Source organism: Bactrocera tryoni, chromosome 2 (genome assembly GCF_016617805.1).
Source record: "Bactrocera tryoni isolate S06 chromosome 2, CSIRO_BtryS06_freeze2, whole genome shotgun sequence".
Classification (NCBI taxonomy): domain Eukaryota; kingdom Metazoa; phylum Arthropoda; class Insecta; order Diptera; family Tephritidae; genus Bactrocera; species Bactrocera tryoni.
Window position 1 is genome coordinate 39416804 of NC_052500.1, and position 15867 is coordinate 39432670.

Here is a 15867-nt window from a genome sequence, read left to right on the forward strand (position 1 = left end):
CTTAAGAACGTGTGTATTTTAATATTTGACAGATGTTGCTTGCAGTCTGTCGGGCCCTATGTGTTCACCACTTCACTTTCTGTTTATTCTTAACCAGTCCATAGAAAGTGATGAACAAAATGTAAATATACGAAGTTATCCATCGTTTAAGGTTATGAAATAATTTTTTGATTGTGAATATCAAAATATGGTGTTTTTGCGTGGGTGGCGATATGCAGCATTTATATCTTGCATCGTAGGCGGAATTGGTGTAGCACTTTACCCGATAATTGTAGAACCAATGATGAATGTCGAAAAATATAAAGAGATTCAGAGACATAACCGTGCCGGAATAAAGCAAGACGAAATACAGCCTGGAAATATGAAAGTTTGGTCGGATCCATTTGGACGAAAATGAAAACATTTGTATTTTTTGTAAAATAAAATAGCTAGAATGTATATCAGTCCTTTTATTCATTTTATATAATATTTAATGGTGCTGCCACATTATTATATACATATATATACATTAGGGGTATTCTCTTGCTCTTGCAAGATTGCAGATTGCAAAAATACAATATCGAAATATACGAGAGCACGAGAGCACCCACTGCAGAATCTAGTGATATGTGAACGGCTGACTCGGTCAATTTATTGTGAATTACTATTATGCAAAACTTTTGTGAATCTCTATTGTGCATGACTCGTTTAACGAATATTGTGATTGAAAAATAACAAAACAAAACAAATTGCGAAAGATTAGCGAATCTATTTTTAAAAATGCCACAAACCTCTGAGAAACAAAAACTTGTTAATTTTATAATTGAAGAAGCTGCTTCTAATATATTACTACATCTGGATGGTAATTGTTTATCTCACTTTTTTAAGCTTTAAAAAATCAAAAATTTGGGGAAATGTTTAGTATCGCGCCGGTTTAGTATCGTTTATGGAGATAAACAGAGGGGGGCCTACCGCCCTCACGCCCCCTTATCGGAAAGAGGAAGGTTCGAACTTTTAAATAAACCCCCCCTCGACCCCCTAGAGCCACTATAGACCTGTAGGGAGCCCTTTGAAAATGACCAAAAATCGGTGTTTTTGCTCATTTTTCCATACAAACTGAAACCAATGCAACCCAGCCAACATTTTTGTATGGACAATAATTCAAAATAAGGAAACCGAAAATGTTTCAGTGCAATGTATATACATATTTAATTGCATCTATTAATGGTACAAATTATCTATTAATGCTACAAAAAATAACCCTGGTCGGTCCAGGTGTATCAGATTTTTTTCGCATAGAACACCTTTTCGTGTTGGCGGCCTTCGGCCGCGCTTCAAAAAAAATAACACTGGTCGGTCCAACACCCGGGTGTATCAGATTTTTTTCGCATAGAACTCCTTTTTGCGTGGGCGGCCTTCGGCCGCGCTTCAAAAAAAATAACCCTGGTCGGTCCAACACCGGGGTGTATCAGATTTTTTTCGCATAGAACTCCTTTTTGCGTTGGCGGCTTTCGGCCGCGCTTCAAAAAAAATATCCTTGGTCGGTCCAACACCCGGGTGTATCAGATTTTTTTCGCATAGAACTCCTTTTTGCGTGGGCGGCCTTTGGCCGCGCTTCAAAAAAAAATAACCCTGGCCGGTCCAACACCGGCTACGCCATCCACAGTATTTTAGCATTGAACACCTTTTCGCGTTCACTTCATACATTTATTGCTAACTGGGTTTAATTTATTCCCTTTTGTTCGTGCTTTCTTCGTAATTTGACAGTTTAAATTAGGCAGTCATTTTGGTTTTTCGCATTATTGAACTCAATGCAGAAAAAGGGTTGCCATGGTTATTTTTTTTGAAGCGCGGCGCGGAAAAGATTTACAAAGAAATTAACAATCAAAAGTAATTAAAAACATTACTAGTGGTTTTTATAATTCATAAGTAATATATGTGCGTGAAAATGTATCCATAATTGGTTTGGTACAATGCACAACAGGTGAAAATACACTTGCATATATTGAGAAATTTGCAAAAAATAGCATTTTTTAAAGTGAATTTGTGCAAAAATTTGTGAACCGATTTTTATAAAATATGTTTTAAAATAAAGTTTTATAATTTAAGCATACATTCGTGTTTAAAATTAACCGGCGGGATACTAAACCCAACCCAAAATTTGAACTTTTTAGACGACAATAGCTATTGGAAAACTATGGATGAATTGAATAAAAGTCTTACAATTATCTTATCGAACCATCGCAGAAATTATCAAAATGTGCCTAAGTGTTTGGAATGGAGGACTAATGTTCTTGACTATTTAGACGAAGGACGTTACCAACAAATGCTCCGAGTCTCTAGAGATCAATTTGCGTCGCTATTGTCCTTGATCAAAGATAGTGCACAGTTTAACAATGCTCAATCCACTAGGCAATTTTCAGTAGAACTACAGTTAGCTATAACCTTATATCGTTTGGATTCATCGGGTGAAAGTGCGGCGATTCGGAAAGAAGCTACAATGTTGGGTGTAGGAGACAACTTTTTGTCAACTTTGGAGTTAAAATCTAGATATATCACTTGGCCTGATACCAATGAAAGACAAGATATCGTCAAAACAACGTACAATGAGCTGCCGCATTGTATAGGGTATATTGATGGTACAGAATTGAAACTTGCAGAAGCACCAGTTGTTAACCATTCGGCTTATTTTTCAAAAAGCCGAATCTATTCCATAAAGGCACAAGTTGTATGCGATTGCCAGTTAAGGATTCGGCATGTAGTAGCGGGACACTTTGGTAGTGTACACGATTCTCGCATGTTTCGTACTAGTGCTCTCTCCACTCAAGAAGGCTCACTTTTTTCTTCTCAATGGTTAGCAGGAGATTCTGCTTATCCATTGCTGAGCACTCTTATCACGCCATTTCGAACAAATTCACAACAAATGGACTATTCAAAGCGTAAAGCATTCAACTTGCGTCATAGCAGATATCGCGTGAGGATAGAACATTGCTTTGGGATTCTAAAAGAACGCTTTGGCAGCCTCGAAAGAATTAAGAATACGTATTCAGGATGAACAAAATCATATTCTATGTTCCAACTGGATTATTGTTTGCTGTATATTGCATAACATCTTCCGAGCTACTTCTAATGATATTGATCGATAATGATAACGACGAAGAATCAGATGAATTTCCTTCACATGAAAATGGCCGGCGAATAACTGAGGCAGAAGCCAAGCGCATATCTTTGTACACAATAATGTTTGGTGTTCAGTAAAACGGTAATTAGTAATATATATATGTTATACATACTGGTATTAGGTATACCAACTCTATTTTTGATATAACTATTTATATAAGTTCTTACTTACGAAACCTAAAGAAATAATCTAGCTGCCATGAATAATCATAAATAAAAACAAATGTTAATTAGTATATTTAATTGTTTTTATTTTCATTTTTTTTTTTCAATTTCGTACATAGCCACTCTTTCTTTCATTTGTAATTTTACCATCTTGCATTTTTCCTCAGTTTCTATTTTTTTCAACTCTATTTATAATTTTTTTGACTCAATATCCAACTTTCTTTCTTGAATTTTCTTTTCCTCCTCGAATTTATATTTATCAAACTCCAGTTTTTTCGCTTCCATAGCAATTCTTTCTGCTTGGATAGCCGCCAATTGTCCAACAGATGATTTCGGAGGCCGAATTGACCGTTGGTATGTTGATACCGGTGTGGAGATTGGTGCGATCGAAGGTGCGCATTTGATGGCGCACTAGGTACACATTCTTCTTCTAAGAATTCTATTTCGAATTCTGGTGCAGGACTAACTGGGCATACCTGAGGCGGAGGAAGGTTGCTTTCAACCAGTAACGATTACATGGCCGGCCGGCTGGTCGTAGTATGGACACATTTTAGCAATTTTTGCTAAAATTAGTAAAAAAAATGTTTTATTTACAATAAATTTAAAATATCTGTATTATACTAACCTTTGATGGTTCTGCCGTCAGCTTCATTTTGTAGTCCTGCACCCGTTGACGCGAGCTAGTCATTGGCTTTACGGTACTGCGCCTTAAAATGTCGGACCTTCCACCGCACCAGACCTCATGAGACATCCAACTGCGATTTATGTAAAAATCGTTTATAAAACAACTGCCTGAAATAATAGAAACCCGAATTAAATAAAAAATTAAAATTAAAAACGTATAAACTTACCTCAAGTTCCGCCTCTTCCATTAAAAACTCTATTATAGAGTGCACCTCACTCTCCTTCCACTTCTTGTTTGGCTGTTGCCTTTTCCTCTTCGCTGGGGGCGCAACTTCGGTATTCATGTTTGTATAAAACTGTAAAAATTCTTTAGAATTTAAAAAGAAATTTTAAAATCTATTTAGAACTTACCTTCCTCAACATTTTAATGGCGTAATATGTATGTATGTCTTATTGTAAAATGATAGCTAAAACAGGGTTGCAATTATATTTTTACGTGTCATTCTGCAATTCGTGCAAGAGAATACCCCTAATAAATTTTCACTTGTTAATTGATGCTCTACCACTCTATTTACTATGGATTCGATCAAGTGGGCAATGACTTCGTTCGAGAGCTTCAAGTCTCTTTCCAGCGCTTTTACAACAGGAAGAGCAGGATCTACTGCCATATCTTGTTCGGCTGCTGAGGGATAGCCTTGCATTGGCGTACATCCCTGAATTATGGAGGACCGCGAAGGTGATCTTCATACCCAAAGTAGGAAGGACTGAAGGCTAAATCTTTCAGTCTAACTTCTTTCTTACTAAAAAAGTATGGAAAAGATCATAGATCATAAAATAAGATCGAAGGCGTGAAAATTGCACCCCTGCATGCTGCTCAGCATGTATACAGAGCAAGCATATCGACCAATACTGCTCTGTACCAGTTAACCTCGGAGATAGAGAGTTCGCTGGAAAGAAGGGAAGTGATGCTTTGCGCCTTCCTAGACATCGAAGGTGCTTTTGACAAAACGTCTCACAGGAGTGTAGCCAGGGCACTGGAGAAAAGGTATATGGCAGCACCGGTGCGCAGATAGATAAAGGCCGTATTTCGCACCAGAATTGCTGAAACCACAGTAAGAGATATAAGAATTCGTCTTGGCACAACAAGGGGCTGCCCACAGGTGGGCGTGCTATCTCTTCTGCTATGGAGTTTTGTCGTGGACGATCTTCTAGCATTACTAACTGAGAATGGGATCCGCTGCCAAGGGTAGGCGGACGTCATTGTAATTATATATATATATACTTATATACGTACTACAAAGAGGTTTAAACCTGGAAAAGGGTGGTGTACTGGGGTTGTGTTGAACATCAACCCCTCTAAGTCGACCATCGTCCCGTTCACGAGACGTGTGTCCCTACCCAGTCTCAGAAACCTTAAAATAATCAACGTAGTCAAATATCTTGGTCTCACGCTGGATTCTACTTTGTGGTGGAAGCAACATGTTGACCTTGGTCAAGGCGACAAAAGCACTAAGGTGTGCAATAGGCGGGCGGGAAAATCTTGGCTCTGTAAGCCAAGGATTGTTAGGTCGTTGTACACCATGATTATGCGACCGGTAACCACGTACGGGGCGGTGGCCTGGGCCTTAAAAGCTTCGCAGACTTCGGTAGGGCTCCAACCATCGAAGATGCAGCGACCAGCTTGTGTCTGCATGTCGGGTGCAATACGCACTTGTAGGACGGCAGCACTTAAAGTCATGCTAAACTCACACCGCTTCATTTTGCGATCGGGCAAGTAGCCAAGCACACACTTCTGCAAATAACGACAGAGGGGTATGGTAATTTCGTCCCAGGGAAGAAAGTGATAAGTGGCACTATACCCTTGGCCTTCTCCCGAGGTACAGCATTCCCAAAAAAGTTAACTTCACGAAGAAGTTCAAGGTTACCCTTGGCAGCAAGGATGAGTGGAACGATTCCACTCTTGAGCTGCTGCTGAGGAATAGTACGATCAAGTGGTATATTGACTGCTCGAAGACGTTGGAGGGACATGAATGACAAAGACCTTAATATACATACGTTTCTGTACTATAATACAGTCAAAAGTCTCTAAATTTGAGATTTTAAGTTAGAGAAAATTTTTGTGACTTGAGACGATTTTGTTATTCTGTAAGTGAATATATATATATCTATTACATTTCATTATTCAGAGATGTTTTTATACATGAATGAAAATAAATATGTCGATAGCAAATATAAAATGTTCTATAACGGGGCATTTCGACAGGCAAAAATTTACTGTATGCTAACTGTATTGCTGTGCCTATTGCCAGTGACTCCATATTACTTATTGAATACAATATATGGAATACTAATTAGTATGCCATATATTGAAAGCGATAAGCTGTCACTTCAGTAGTTTGACTGATCAGGGGTCGAATCGTTCAATCCGTGCACGGATCGGCAAACTTACGAAAGTAAATTACGTGATACGTCAATCGTATGCGGTGATTGGCATTATGACATACGATAGCAAACGGATCGTAATGTATTTTCAATTCACAATAGTTTTTAAATTCCACATTGCTTTGGATCGTATTTTTAGGTCACAATAGATGTGGAACTGTCAAAACTGTTGCGAAATTTTCAATAAACTAACATAAGCTAATTAAATATCAAGATGGATTCGAGTTTGTTTTTTATTTGAGCTCTAGTGAAAGTGATGGGGATAAAAATAGTATAATAGCGGAGATAGCTAATAGCCCTGACAGACGACAGCGCTAATATGCATTAGCGGGCTTAATTTACATTTACTTGCGCATTTGACCCATGTTAATGCAAGTCAGTAATGCACAAAAATTTCGTGCGTTAATAGCCCTGAGAGACGGCAGCGTCTCGGGATTAATTCAGGAGTTACCACTGCTAACTCCGTTGCTGAATCCAAACATAACTCTCAAAATTTTAGGAAGTTTGTGGGATTTTCGTTGGCAACATTGTTAATAATTGACAGCTGTATTCTATTGTGAATGAAAAATAAGAAAAATGACAGCCGTTTTACGTTTAAATGTAAACAAAGTTATTTTGAAAAGCGACGATTAAAGATAAAAAATAAGTAATTTTAGTATTTTGAATTGCCTTCAAACGATAATTATTATCTTTGTTTTAATTTCAGATGGCTGGCAGAAAAAAAGCGTTCAGGGTGGACTTTAAAGAATGAGTTGGAGCTGCTGGAAAAGTGGGAGGCATGTTCCCACGACCTCCGGCGTGCAAAGCGAAAAGATCACTTAAAGACTTGGGCCTGCCTTTTCGTTTTTCGCTTTGTAAAGATGCTGTACCTCTAAAACGTTGAATAATACTCCGTATGGTATATCGGCTTCTGTCCACCATTTCACCAACCTCAGCTAAATCGTACGCGTACGCCCTGATTATGCAAATATAATATTATTTTCCGTTGAGATTCGTTGGTTTCACATTTTTTGCTGCCCATTTTAATAAAATTGAAGCAAATTTAACTATAAAATAAACGCACACTGAGTTTTGAAGTTTGATTCTTTACAACAACACATTTGCTTATGTATAATTAACGGTACTTTAAAAAAGAGTAGCCATAAATAATAAAAATCAAACTAAGTTGCCTGATTTTATAGGGTGTGCCAATACTTTTGTTTCGCTATAATTAGTACTTTTTTTCTTTTATAATTACTATTAAATAAATATATGAGATAATTAAATGAATTAAAGGAAATATAATTGATAATTACTTGTCCTAACTAAGGATTTTACTTTGGTATACAAAACATATTTTATAAGTGGTAAACAAGAGTGCTAAAGTCAAGGTATCTTGCTGTACAAATACACCGCCGAGGAAATTCACTGCAACGTGAAACACATGACAAAGAAATACAGGTGAGTTCTTTCAATAATTACATTTCTTCTTTTAACACATTAATAACTCTACTTTCAGAGAGGAGAAAACCAAAATTGGCCCTTCTGGTGGTAGTCCCTCGCCTTGGAGGCATTATAATGCTGTGCATCGCATAGTAGGGCGTACTGCCGTTAATACGGCTTTGTACATAGAGATATATTCCGAGGTAAAAAACTAATTTATATTATTTATATAAATACATGCATTTATAACAGGGATGGGCACCATCACAATCAAACAAGCATCACAAAATGAGATTGTGTTAGTGCGCTTACTGTGGGACCAAGCGTACCAGCAACCAAAAATAATCAGTCTGCTTGCAGATGTCGAACGAGCAGGTCTATGTCGCACGAAGCCGCAATGCTACGAATACGTATGTATATACATATGCACATTTTTAAGAATATGTGCATAAACCATTGAATATAAAATATAATTATTTTTCTTTTCAAGCAAGAATAAAATTTAAGTTATTAGTTAATTATAAATTAGTAATCTAATTCATTTAAAAACTTAAAAATAAATTAAATTTGTATATGAAAAGAAAATATAAATCTATATTTGAATTCATCGAATATTTTAAATATATAACGAAACTTCAATAAAGTTAAAGCTATTAGAAAATGAAAGCTATTATAATATGAAATATTATGAATACACATTTCAAGAGGTCAGTTAATTTCAAACAATTATCCGAGTGTCAAAAAAAAAAAAGTTCATTCTGTAATAAATTTAAGAAGGTCGTCATAATTTATATCAAAATTTGCTACCTTTATTCTAAGCAGGTCTTCTAAATGTTTGTCTGAAAGCCTTGTTCTATAGGAATTCTTTATGTATACCATAGCAGAAAACGCAGATTCGCAAATATCGGGTGATTTTTTAAGAGCTTGATAACTTTTTTTAAAAAAAAAACGCATAAAATTTGCAAAATCTCATCGGTTCTTTATTTGAAACGTTAGATTGGTTCATGACATTTACTTTTTGAAGATAATTTCATTTAAATGTTGACTCATGTGGTTTCAACAAGATGGCGCTACATGCCACACAGCTCGCGATTCTATGGCCATTTTGAGGGAAAACTTCGGAGAACAATTCATCTCAAGAAATGGACCCGTAAGTTGGCCACCAAGATCATGCGATTTAACGCCTTTAGACTATTTTTTGTGGGGCTACGTCAAGTCTAAAGTCTACAGAAATAAGCCAGCAACTATTCCAGCTTTGGAAGACAACATTTCCGAAGAAATTCGGGCTATTCCGGCCGAAATGCTCGAAAAAGTTGCCCAAAATTGGACTTTCGAATGGACCACCTAAGACGCAGCCGCGGTCAACATTTAAATGAAATTATCTTCAAAAAGTAAATGTCATGAACCAATCTAACGTTTCAAATAAAGAACCGATGAGATTTTGCAAATTTTATGCGTTTTTTTTTAAAAAAAAGTTATCAAGCTCTTAAAAAATCACCTCTTATATGTGGTTCCAAACATTGAGTACAACTTATAAATTTCGTTTTTTAAAATAGGATATTTATTTTCATCAATATTTTTCCAAACTCGTGCGCATCAACCTGCTCAGTTCAACTTCTGATTGCAGACTGATTTTAACATCGCTTTGTTCCATCGTAAGTGCTCGTTTTACGCTCTTCGCTTGTGCGTGTTAGTGACAATCGGTGTGTGTACGTATACGATAGCTTACGCTCTTTTAGCACCTGCTAAGACTTTGCCCATGCCTGATTTATAAAGTTCATTTTTTTTAGAATTCAACATTAACCCAATTGTTGCCGCCGTCCGACCCATCACCTCCGTTGCCATCGCCATCAAGTCCGCTGCCATCGCCATCATGTCCGCTGCCATCACAATCATGTCCGATGCCATTACCATCACCTTCATCTGCAACAAGAAAATGTAATTTTAGCGCCGAGTTGTTAAAGGTTTTAAATAAACAAACTGACATATTGGAAACGGTTGCAGATGAAACAATGCACGTTTCAGAGGAAATAATTCAGACTGTTCGACAGCCCAAAATTTGCCCGAAAGCGTTATAACCCTTATGGAGAAAATTGCAGAGAAACTCTAAGTTTAAAATAATTTCATTGTTTTTTTCTAGTTTGAAATGTTTTGTTATCCAAAAAATAAAAAATGAAATTAAATAATTTTAGGGTTTTTTCTAGTCCTAAACCATTATTTAATGAAATGTTTTGTTATTTTCTAGTCTTAAAACATTGTATAATGTTTGAAAAAATGAATTTAAATAAAAAAATGATCTCTTTAAAAAATGGATGTTTGTAATTATGTGTACTCATATTTGTTTTCTGCTACTCTATACATCTAGCTAGCTAGCTAGCTCAGAGCTATTGCATTTCTAATAGCCGATGCTGTTACATCATTTTCCCCAGCTCTTGTAGTGTGATGTGGTTGAATTTCTGTAATTATTTCTGCAACATCTTGGGTCCACGAAGAAGGAATTTCATCATTTTCAATTTTTAGAAAATTGTGCAAAATACAGCATGCATGTATAATAACGTTAACGTTTTTTGGAGCTACCGGTAAACTGCCAATTTTTCTAAATCGGGCTTTTAGTTGACCGAAAGCATTCTCTATAAATCTGCGACATTTGGATAAACTATAGTAAAATGTTTTTTTTAACACTGTTAATTTGGTGAGTAGGGAAAAGGCTTCATCATGTAACGCGACAATCGAAAGGCTGGATTGCCAATAAGTAATACGGGGACGTTAACATCTCCAATCATTTTGATGCTCTGAGCAAAAATGTCAGCGGTTTCATGAAATTTCTTTAAGGAACTACATTAAAAATGTAAGAATCGTTATTTCTTCCAGTTGACCCAACATGTATAAATGTAAATTTTGATCAATAAAATAGTAAAAGGATTTATATAAATACTAGCAAACCCGGCGAACTCTGTTTCGCCACCAGACGGCTTCGTTTTATGTAACATTTCGTTTGGTGATTAAAAGATGAAGAAATTTTTTTTTTTTGTTTTATATTTGAAAAGGAAAAATGATATTTCGTTTCATAACAGTAATGAATTCATTTCGATTACAAAAATGAAGTGTTATTTAGTTGAACTTCTCTAAGTAAATGAAAGTGAATCCAAAGTAAATACCGAATCGAAGCGTTATATGTGTCCGCAAATTATCCGTTTCATTGAAGTGCTCTTTGGTAAACCACATTTTTAGTTATTTGGTCTGGCGTTAACACAAACAAAGCGGATGGTTTCCCAACTCGTGAACACGCAACGTATAACTGCCCATGTGAAAAACAATGATTAAGCGGCCTTGCGACTTGTTAATTGTCATTGCGAACGCAAGGCGAACTGGAAATTGCAATCGTTTGAAGTCAAACGGAAGATCAGTAGGTATCATTGGTATTCGAGGAATACATACATTTTCACCTGCAATCAAATTCGGCATAAGTCTTTTTACCGAAAGTCGAATACCGCTGCAAAGTCGCGATGGATTCAAATTACGCAATATCATAATAACTGTACCAACTTTGAGTTGTAAGTTATATGGTGGAAATCCTGGTAACTCCAGAGAGTTCAAAAACTCCGTTGGATAATTTACTACATCATCGGAATTTGTTATAGAATCAACGGATTTGTATGTCACGGGGAATTACTGGCAATGCTTGATATTGCTTCTTCGCTGAACGACAATGTCTCGTGATTTAGTTGGATCGCCAACAATAATTGCAGCAACATCATTAACGGTGGGTGCATTGAATCTTCGCACATGTTCACCTGTTGGGGTACAATCCGCTCTTATGACAAATTTGTGCGTATCCGATGGCATTCGTTCCAATGCTGTTTTGAACATATTAACCACAGCATTATTAGCGTGAAAAAATGCTTGCAACTGTTCAATAATTCGTCTCTTTAATTGTTGTGTTCCCTGTATATTGCACGGCACATTCAGCTGATCCACCATTGACGAAATGAAATATATTTGCAGAAATTGATGCGGTTCATCTGGTGTTGGCACCATTGAACCATGCAAATGATATATTTGTCCTTGTATCTGTAATTGCAAACAATCATTTGCTGAAGAATACGGTGTAACTTCTGATCGTGTGATGGTGTAGTGTGTGGTGTATGTATGTGTAGTTGTTATGTGTTGCAATTCATTGTGTTGGTGTGAGTGATTGGTTATGTGTGTTGTATCTTTTACCTTGCAAGTCGGCATGAAGCCACCTTCTCGAATGATATTAGCTCCAAAGGAAGTCATGCGAAAGCAGGGCACAATTCCGATTTCTTTGGCGCCGCGATTAAAAAATATATAGGTTATAGGTACCGCAAACTCTTAGTTTACGAGATATTCGACCTTAAAGTTCAAAAATTCCCAAAACTCGAACATTTCAACAAGCTATTTTACCACATTAAACACACTTTACTCACATTTTCCACGTCAAATTAATTAAATTAAACTATAAACTTTTAAATAAATCCACATTCTACACTTTTAACAGTTTTTTTTTTACCGAAGAAATCTTTATTTTAAAAATTACATTTTACACTCGTCATTGGTCCAATGTCTAAATTTTCATCATCACTGCAGTTCGCAGTGGGATCATATTGGAATGTCAAGCAATTGTATGATGCCAATGATCTTCGTGTTCTCACGCGTTGGCTCAATCGGGCATTTTCTCTTATTATATTTTGTCTTTCTTCGCTTAAGTTCTGTGAATACACCTGTTGCTGGCTTGTATTTTGGCATTTTGGACTATGGACAAAGTGGTGAATTTAACCTCAAATGCACGGTCCACATAATTTACACAGTTCAATTTACCACTTTAAAGACAAATGCCTGCTGTTGAAATTGAATAAAAATTTGCACAATACACGTGATTGATTTAATGGTTTCCACTTGAAATGTTAGGAAACGAATAACTTGCTACAGTTCTGTATTCCTCTGAAGAACCTAACGCAATAGCCACTCTTTTCTGAAGTGGAATGCAAAGTCGCATGTTGTTGTTGGACTTTCCGATTTCCTTAACCTTTTCATATACTTTGTGAAAAGCTCCTTTATTTACACGAAAGTTTTAATTAAATCGGATGTCATCCATGTTTTTGACATCGTATTCCCAAAAAGTGCCTTTGCGGTCCTTTTATTAATAACATATAATAATATTCAATATATACAATATATTAAACTTACAAATTTCCAGGCGATTCTTTCCCTTATTCCTGAAGACGCTGCTTTGGTACTAGTTTCCAGTATCGCTTTTGTCAATTCATTCATCAATTTAATATTTTGAAGCAGTTTTAATAGTAATGTATTTATACTTTTGTTTAACAAATTGTGGTTTTGCACCATCTGTGCGGCTAGCAATTGCAATGCTTGTCTTCCAACCATTTTTGTTTTATCAAATTGAAAATGTTATTAATATGCCAATCAGCTGTTCGCTAACTCACATCGCTGTGTCTGTCACCTATAAATTTGGATCTGATTAAGTGCGCAGTTAATCAGGGTTAATAGCCCTGACAGACGACAGCGCTAATATACATTAGCGGGCTTTTTTTATTTACTAAATTTTAGTAGGCAATACTGCCCAAAAATGGCTAGTTTCTGATATAGATTTTTAATAAAAAAAAACTACGTTTTAGCCAAAATGTTGCAACTAAGCGAAAAAACATCAAGATAAGGAAAAAATTTAAAAGGTCATAAAAAAAACTGACACATACGAACGCCAAACCCTTTGAGGGTTTTACTATACTGACCTAGTACCATCACCCTGACTTGGAATTTCTCACCCCCCAGACAATAATCCCAAAAATGTTCCATAGTGTAATACGGAAACTCGTGGGGTGCCTCGAAGTTCGATCGGAAGAAACAGAAAGCTGAGTTCAGTGAATCATTGTAAAATGAATGCATCGGGAGAAAACTGGCAGAAAATTTCAAGCAAAAGTGGAAAACATGCAAACAATGAGTCTCCTAAATTCCATAAAAAAGAAATTCTTATACAACCAAATAGATTTGACATCCTAAGTGATGATGACGATTCTGTGTTAAACGATGGTGAGAACGTATCAGTGAACGAAAGAGAAGTGTTGAATGCTCCAAAGCCACCGCCGTTAATCATACCTGGGGTTCATAAAATAAGCGAAATGATAAACTCTATTTCAAGTATAATTGCCAAAAAAGATTTTAGATATAAATCGCTAAGTGGTGGACAAATTAGAGTTATGATAAATAATATTGATTCATATAGAAAAGTTGTAAAACATTTAGATAGTGTTAAGGTGAGTAGTGATAAAAGGTATTCACTTTTCCACTGCTTTGGAGGAAATAATTAATAAAATTTCTGCATTAGGTCATAAAGTACGAAATATTTCTAATGTCAAAGTAGAATCATTAAGTAACCACTATCAATGTTCTTTGTTGATTTGGAGCCCAGCGCCCAGCTTAAGCACTTAAATAATGCTATTATTAAGGTAGAAGCTTCTCGTCAAACAAATGACATTGTTCAATGCTATCGCTGTCAGGAATTTGGGCATACTAAAACGTTTTGCAAACAGGTAAGGAAGGGCTAAGTTCGGGTGTCACCGAACATTTTATACTCTTGCACGATAAAGTGATAATCGAGATTTCATTATCAGTCATTTACATATTTTTCGAATACCGTATTTGTGTAAAGTTTTATTCCGCTATCATCATTGGTTCCTATTGTATATATTATAGAGAGAAGGTATCAGATGGAATTCAAAATAGCGTTATATTGGAAGAAGGCGTGGTGGTGAACCGATTTCACCCATATTTTGTACATGTCATCACGGTGTTAAGAAAATATTACATACCGAATTTCATTGAAATCGGTAGAGTAGTTCCCGAGATATGGTTTTTGGTCCATAAGTGGGCGACGCCACGCCCATTTTCAATTTTTAAAAAAATATTGGGTGCAGCTTCCTTCTACCATTTCTTCCGTAAAATTTAGTGTTTCTGACGTTTTTTGTTAGTCGGTTAACGCACTTTTAGTGATTTTCAACATAACCTTTGTATGGGAGGTGGGCGAGGTTATTATCCGATTTCTTCCATTTTTGAACTGTATATGGAAATGCCTAAAGGAAACGACTCTATAAAATTTGGTTGACATAGCTATAGTAGTTTCCGAGATATGTACAAAAAACTTACTAGGAGGCGGGGCCACGCCCCCTTTTCCAAAAAAATTACGTCCAAATATGCCCCTCCGTAATGCGATCCTTTGTGCCAAATTTCACTTTAATATCTTTATTTATGGCTTAGTTATGACACTTTATAGGTTTTCGGTTTCCGCCATTTTGTGGGGGTGGCAGTGGGCCGATTTTCCCCATCTTCGAACTTAACCTTCTTATGGAGCCAAGAAATACGTGTACCAAGTTTCATCATGATATCTCAATTTTTACTCAAGTTACAGCTTGCACAGACGGACGGATGGACAGACGGACGGATGGACAGACGGACAGACGGACGGACGGACAGACAGACATCCGGATTTCAACTCTACTCGTCACCCTGATCACTTTGGTATATATAACCCTATATCTGACTCTTTTAGTTTTAGGACTTATAAACAGCCGTTATGTGAACAAAACTATAATACTCTCCTTAGCAACTTTGTTGCGAGAGTATAAAAAACTCGTACAGAGTTGCGCAACACAAGTTGCTCGTGTGAAGGTAATGTGCGACATCAAAAGAGAATCGCCCGAGAATTAGCAACAAAAGTTGCTTCGTGTAATAGCCGACCAGCGTGGAATGCTCGATATATGAAAAATATGTCACCAAGCACCCCACGCTTTTCTCACAATAATGCAGGAATTTTTCCATCATTATTATTGTTAGTTTATACAAAGAATTATTTTTCACTTTTTAGTTTGATATGTTTTAAAAGCGTGTTTTTTAGTTTTTTTAACCTATACATATTTTTAATTTTTTAGTTTGATGTGAGAAACTCCTAATTTGTTAAAATATGGACTATGATATGTAGTATTGGTTAAGTAAATCAATAATTAGGCAGCATTTAATATC

At 36.3% G+C, this 15867-nt stretch overlaps 2 protein-coding genes and 1 pseudogene across 6 annotated transcripts; 2 read left to right on the forward strand and 1 right to left on the reverse strand.

Annotated features, from left to right (window-relative positions):
* The first annotated feature begins 73 nt into the window (after nt 1–73).
* Nucleotides 74–438, forward strand: LOC120768538 (small integral membrane protein 20). The gene has a single exon (XM_040095275.1). The coding sequence runs from the start codon at nt 188–190 to the stop codon at nt 395–397; it is 210 nt and encodes a 69-aa protein (XP_039951209.1). The 5' UTR covers nt 74–187; the 3' UTR covers nt 398–438.
* LOC120768536 lies at nt 102–10031 on the forward strand. Of its 5 annotated transcripts, XM_040095274.1 has the most exons (5): nt 1841–3241; nt 7097–7830; nt 7889–8015; nt 9603–9750; nt 9817–10031. In XM_040095274.1, the coding sequence occupies exons 2-5, from the start codon at nt 7814–7816 to the stop codon at nt 9888–9890; spliced, it is 366 nt and encodes a 121-aa protein (XP_039951208.1). In that variant the 5' UTR covers nt 1841–3241; nt 7097–7813; the 3' UTR covers nt 9891–10031. The 5 variants fall into 5 exon arrangements, 4 of the variants coding, with proteins under 4 accessions (XP_039951206.1, XP_039951207.1, XP_039951208.1 ...); XM_040095272.1 differs by lacking the exon at nt 1841–3241 and adding an exon at nt 102–121 and having other exon boundaries at nt 9603–10031; XM_040095273.1 differs by lacking the exon at nt 1841–3241 and adding an exon at nt 595–841 and having other exon boundaries at nt 9603–10031.
* LOC120768677 lies at nt 9917–10684 on the reverse strand (annotated as a pseudogene).
* Nucleotides 10685–15867: the final 5183 nt, after the last annotated feature.

Excerpts from the sequence above, each read along its gene's own strand:
- LOC120768538 (XM_040095275.1), top strand. The coding sequence starts at position 188 with ATGGTGTTTTTGCGTGGGTGGCGATATGCAGCATTTATATCTTGCATC.
- LOC120768536 (XM_040095272.1), top strand. Across the intron at positions 8,016-9,602 it reads ACATAGAGATATATTCCGAG|AATTCAACATTAACCCAATT; the intron begins GTAAAAAACTAA and ends CATTTTTTTTAG.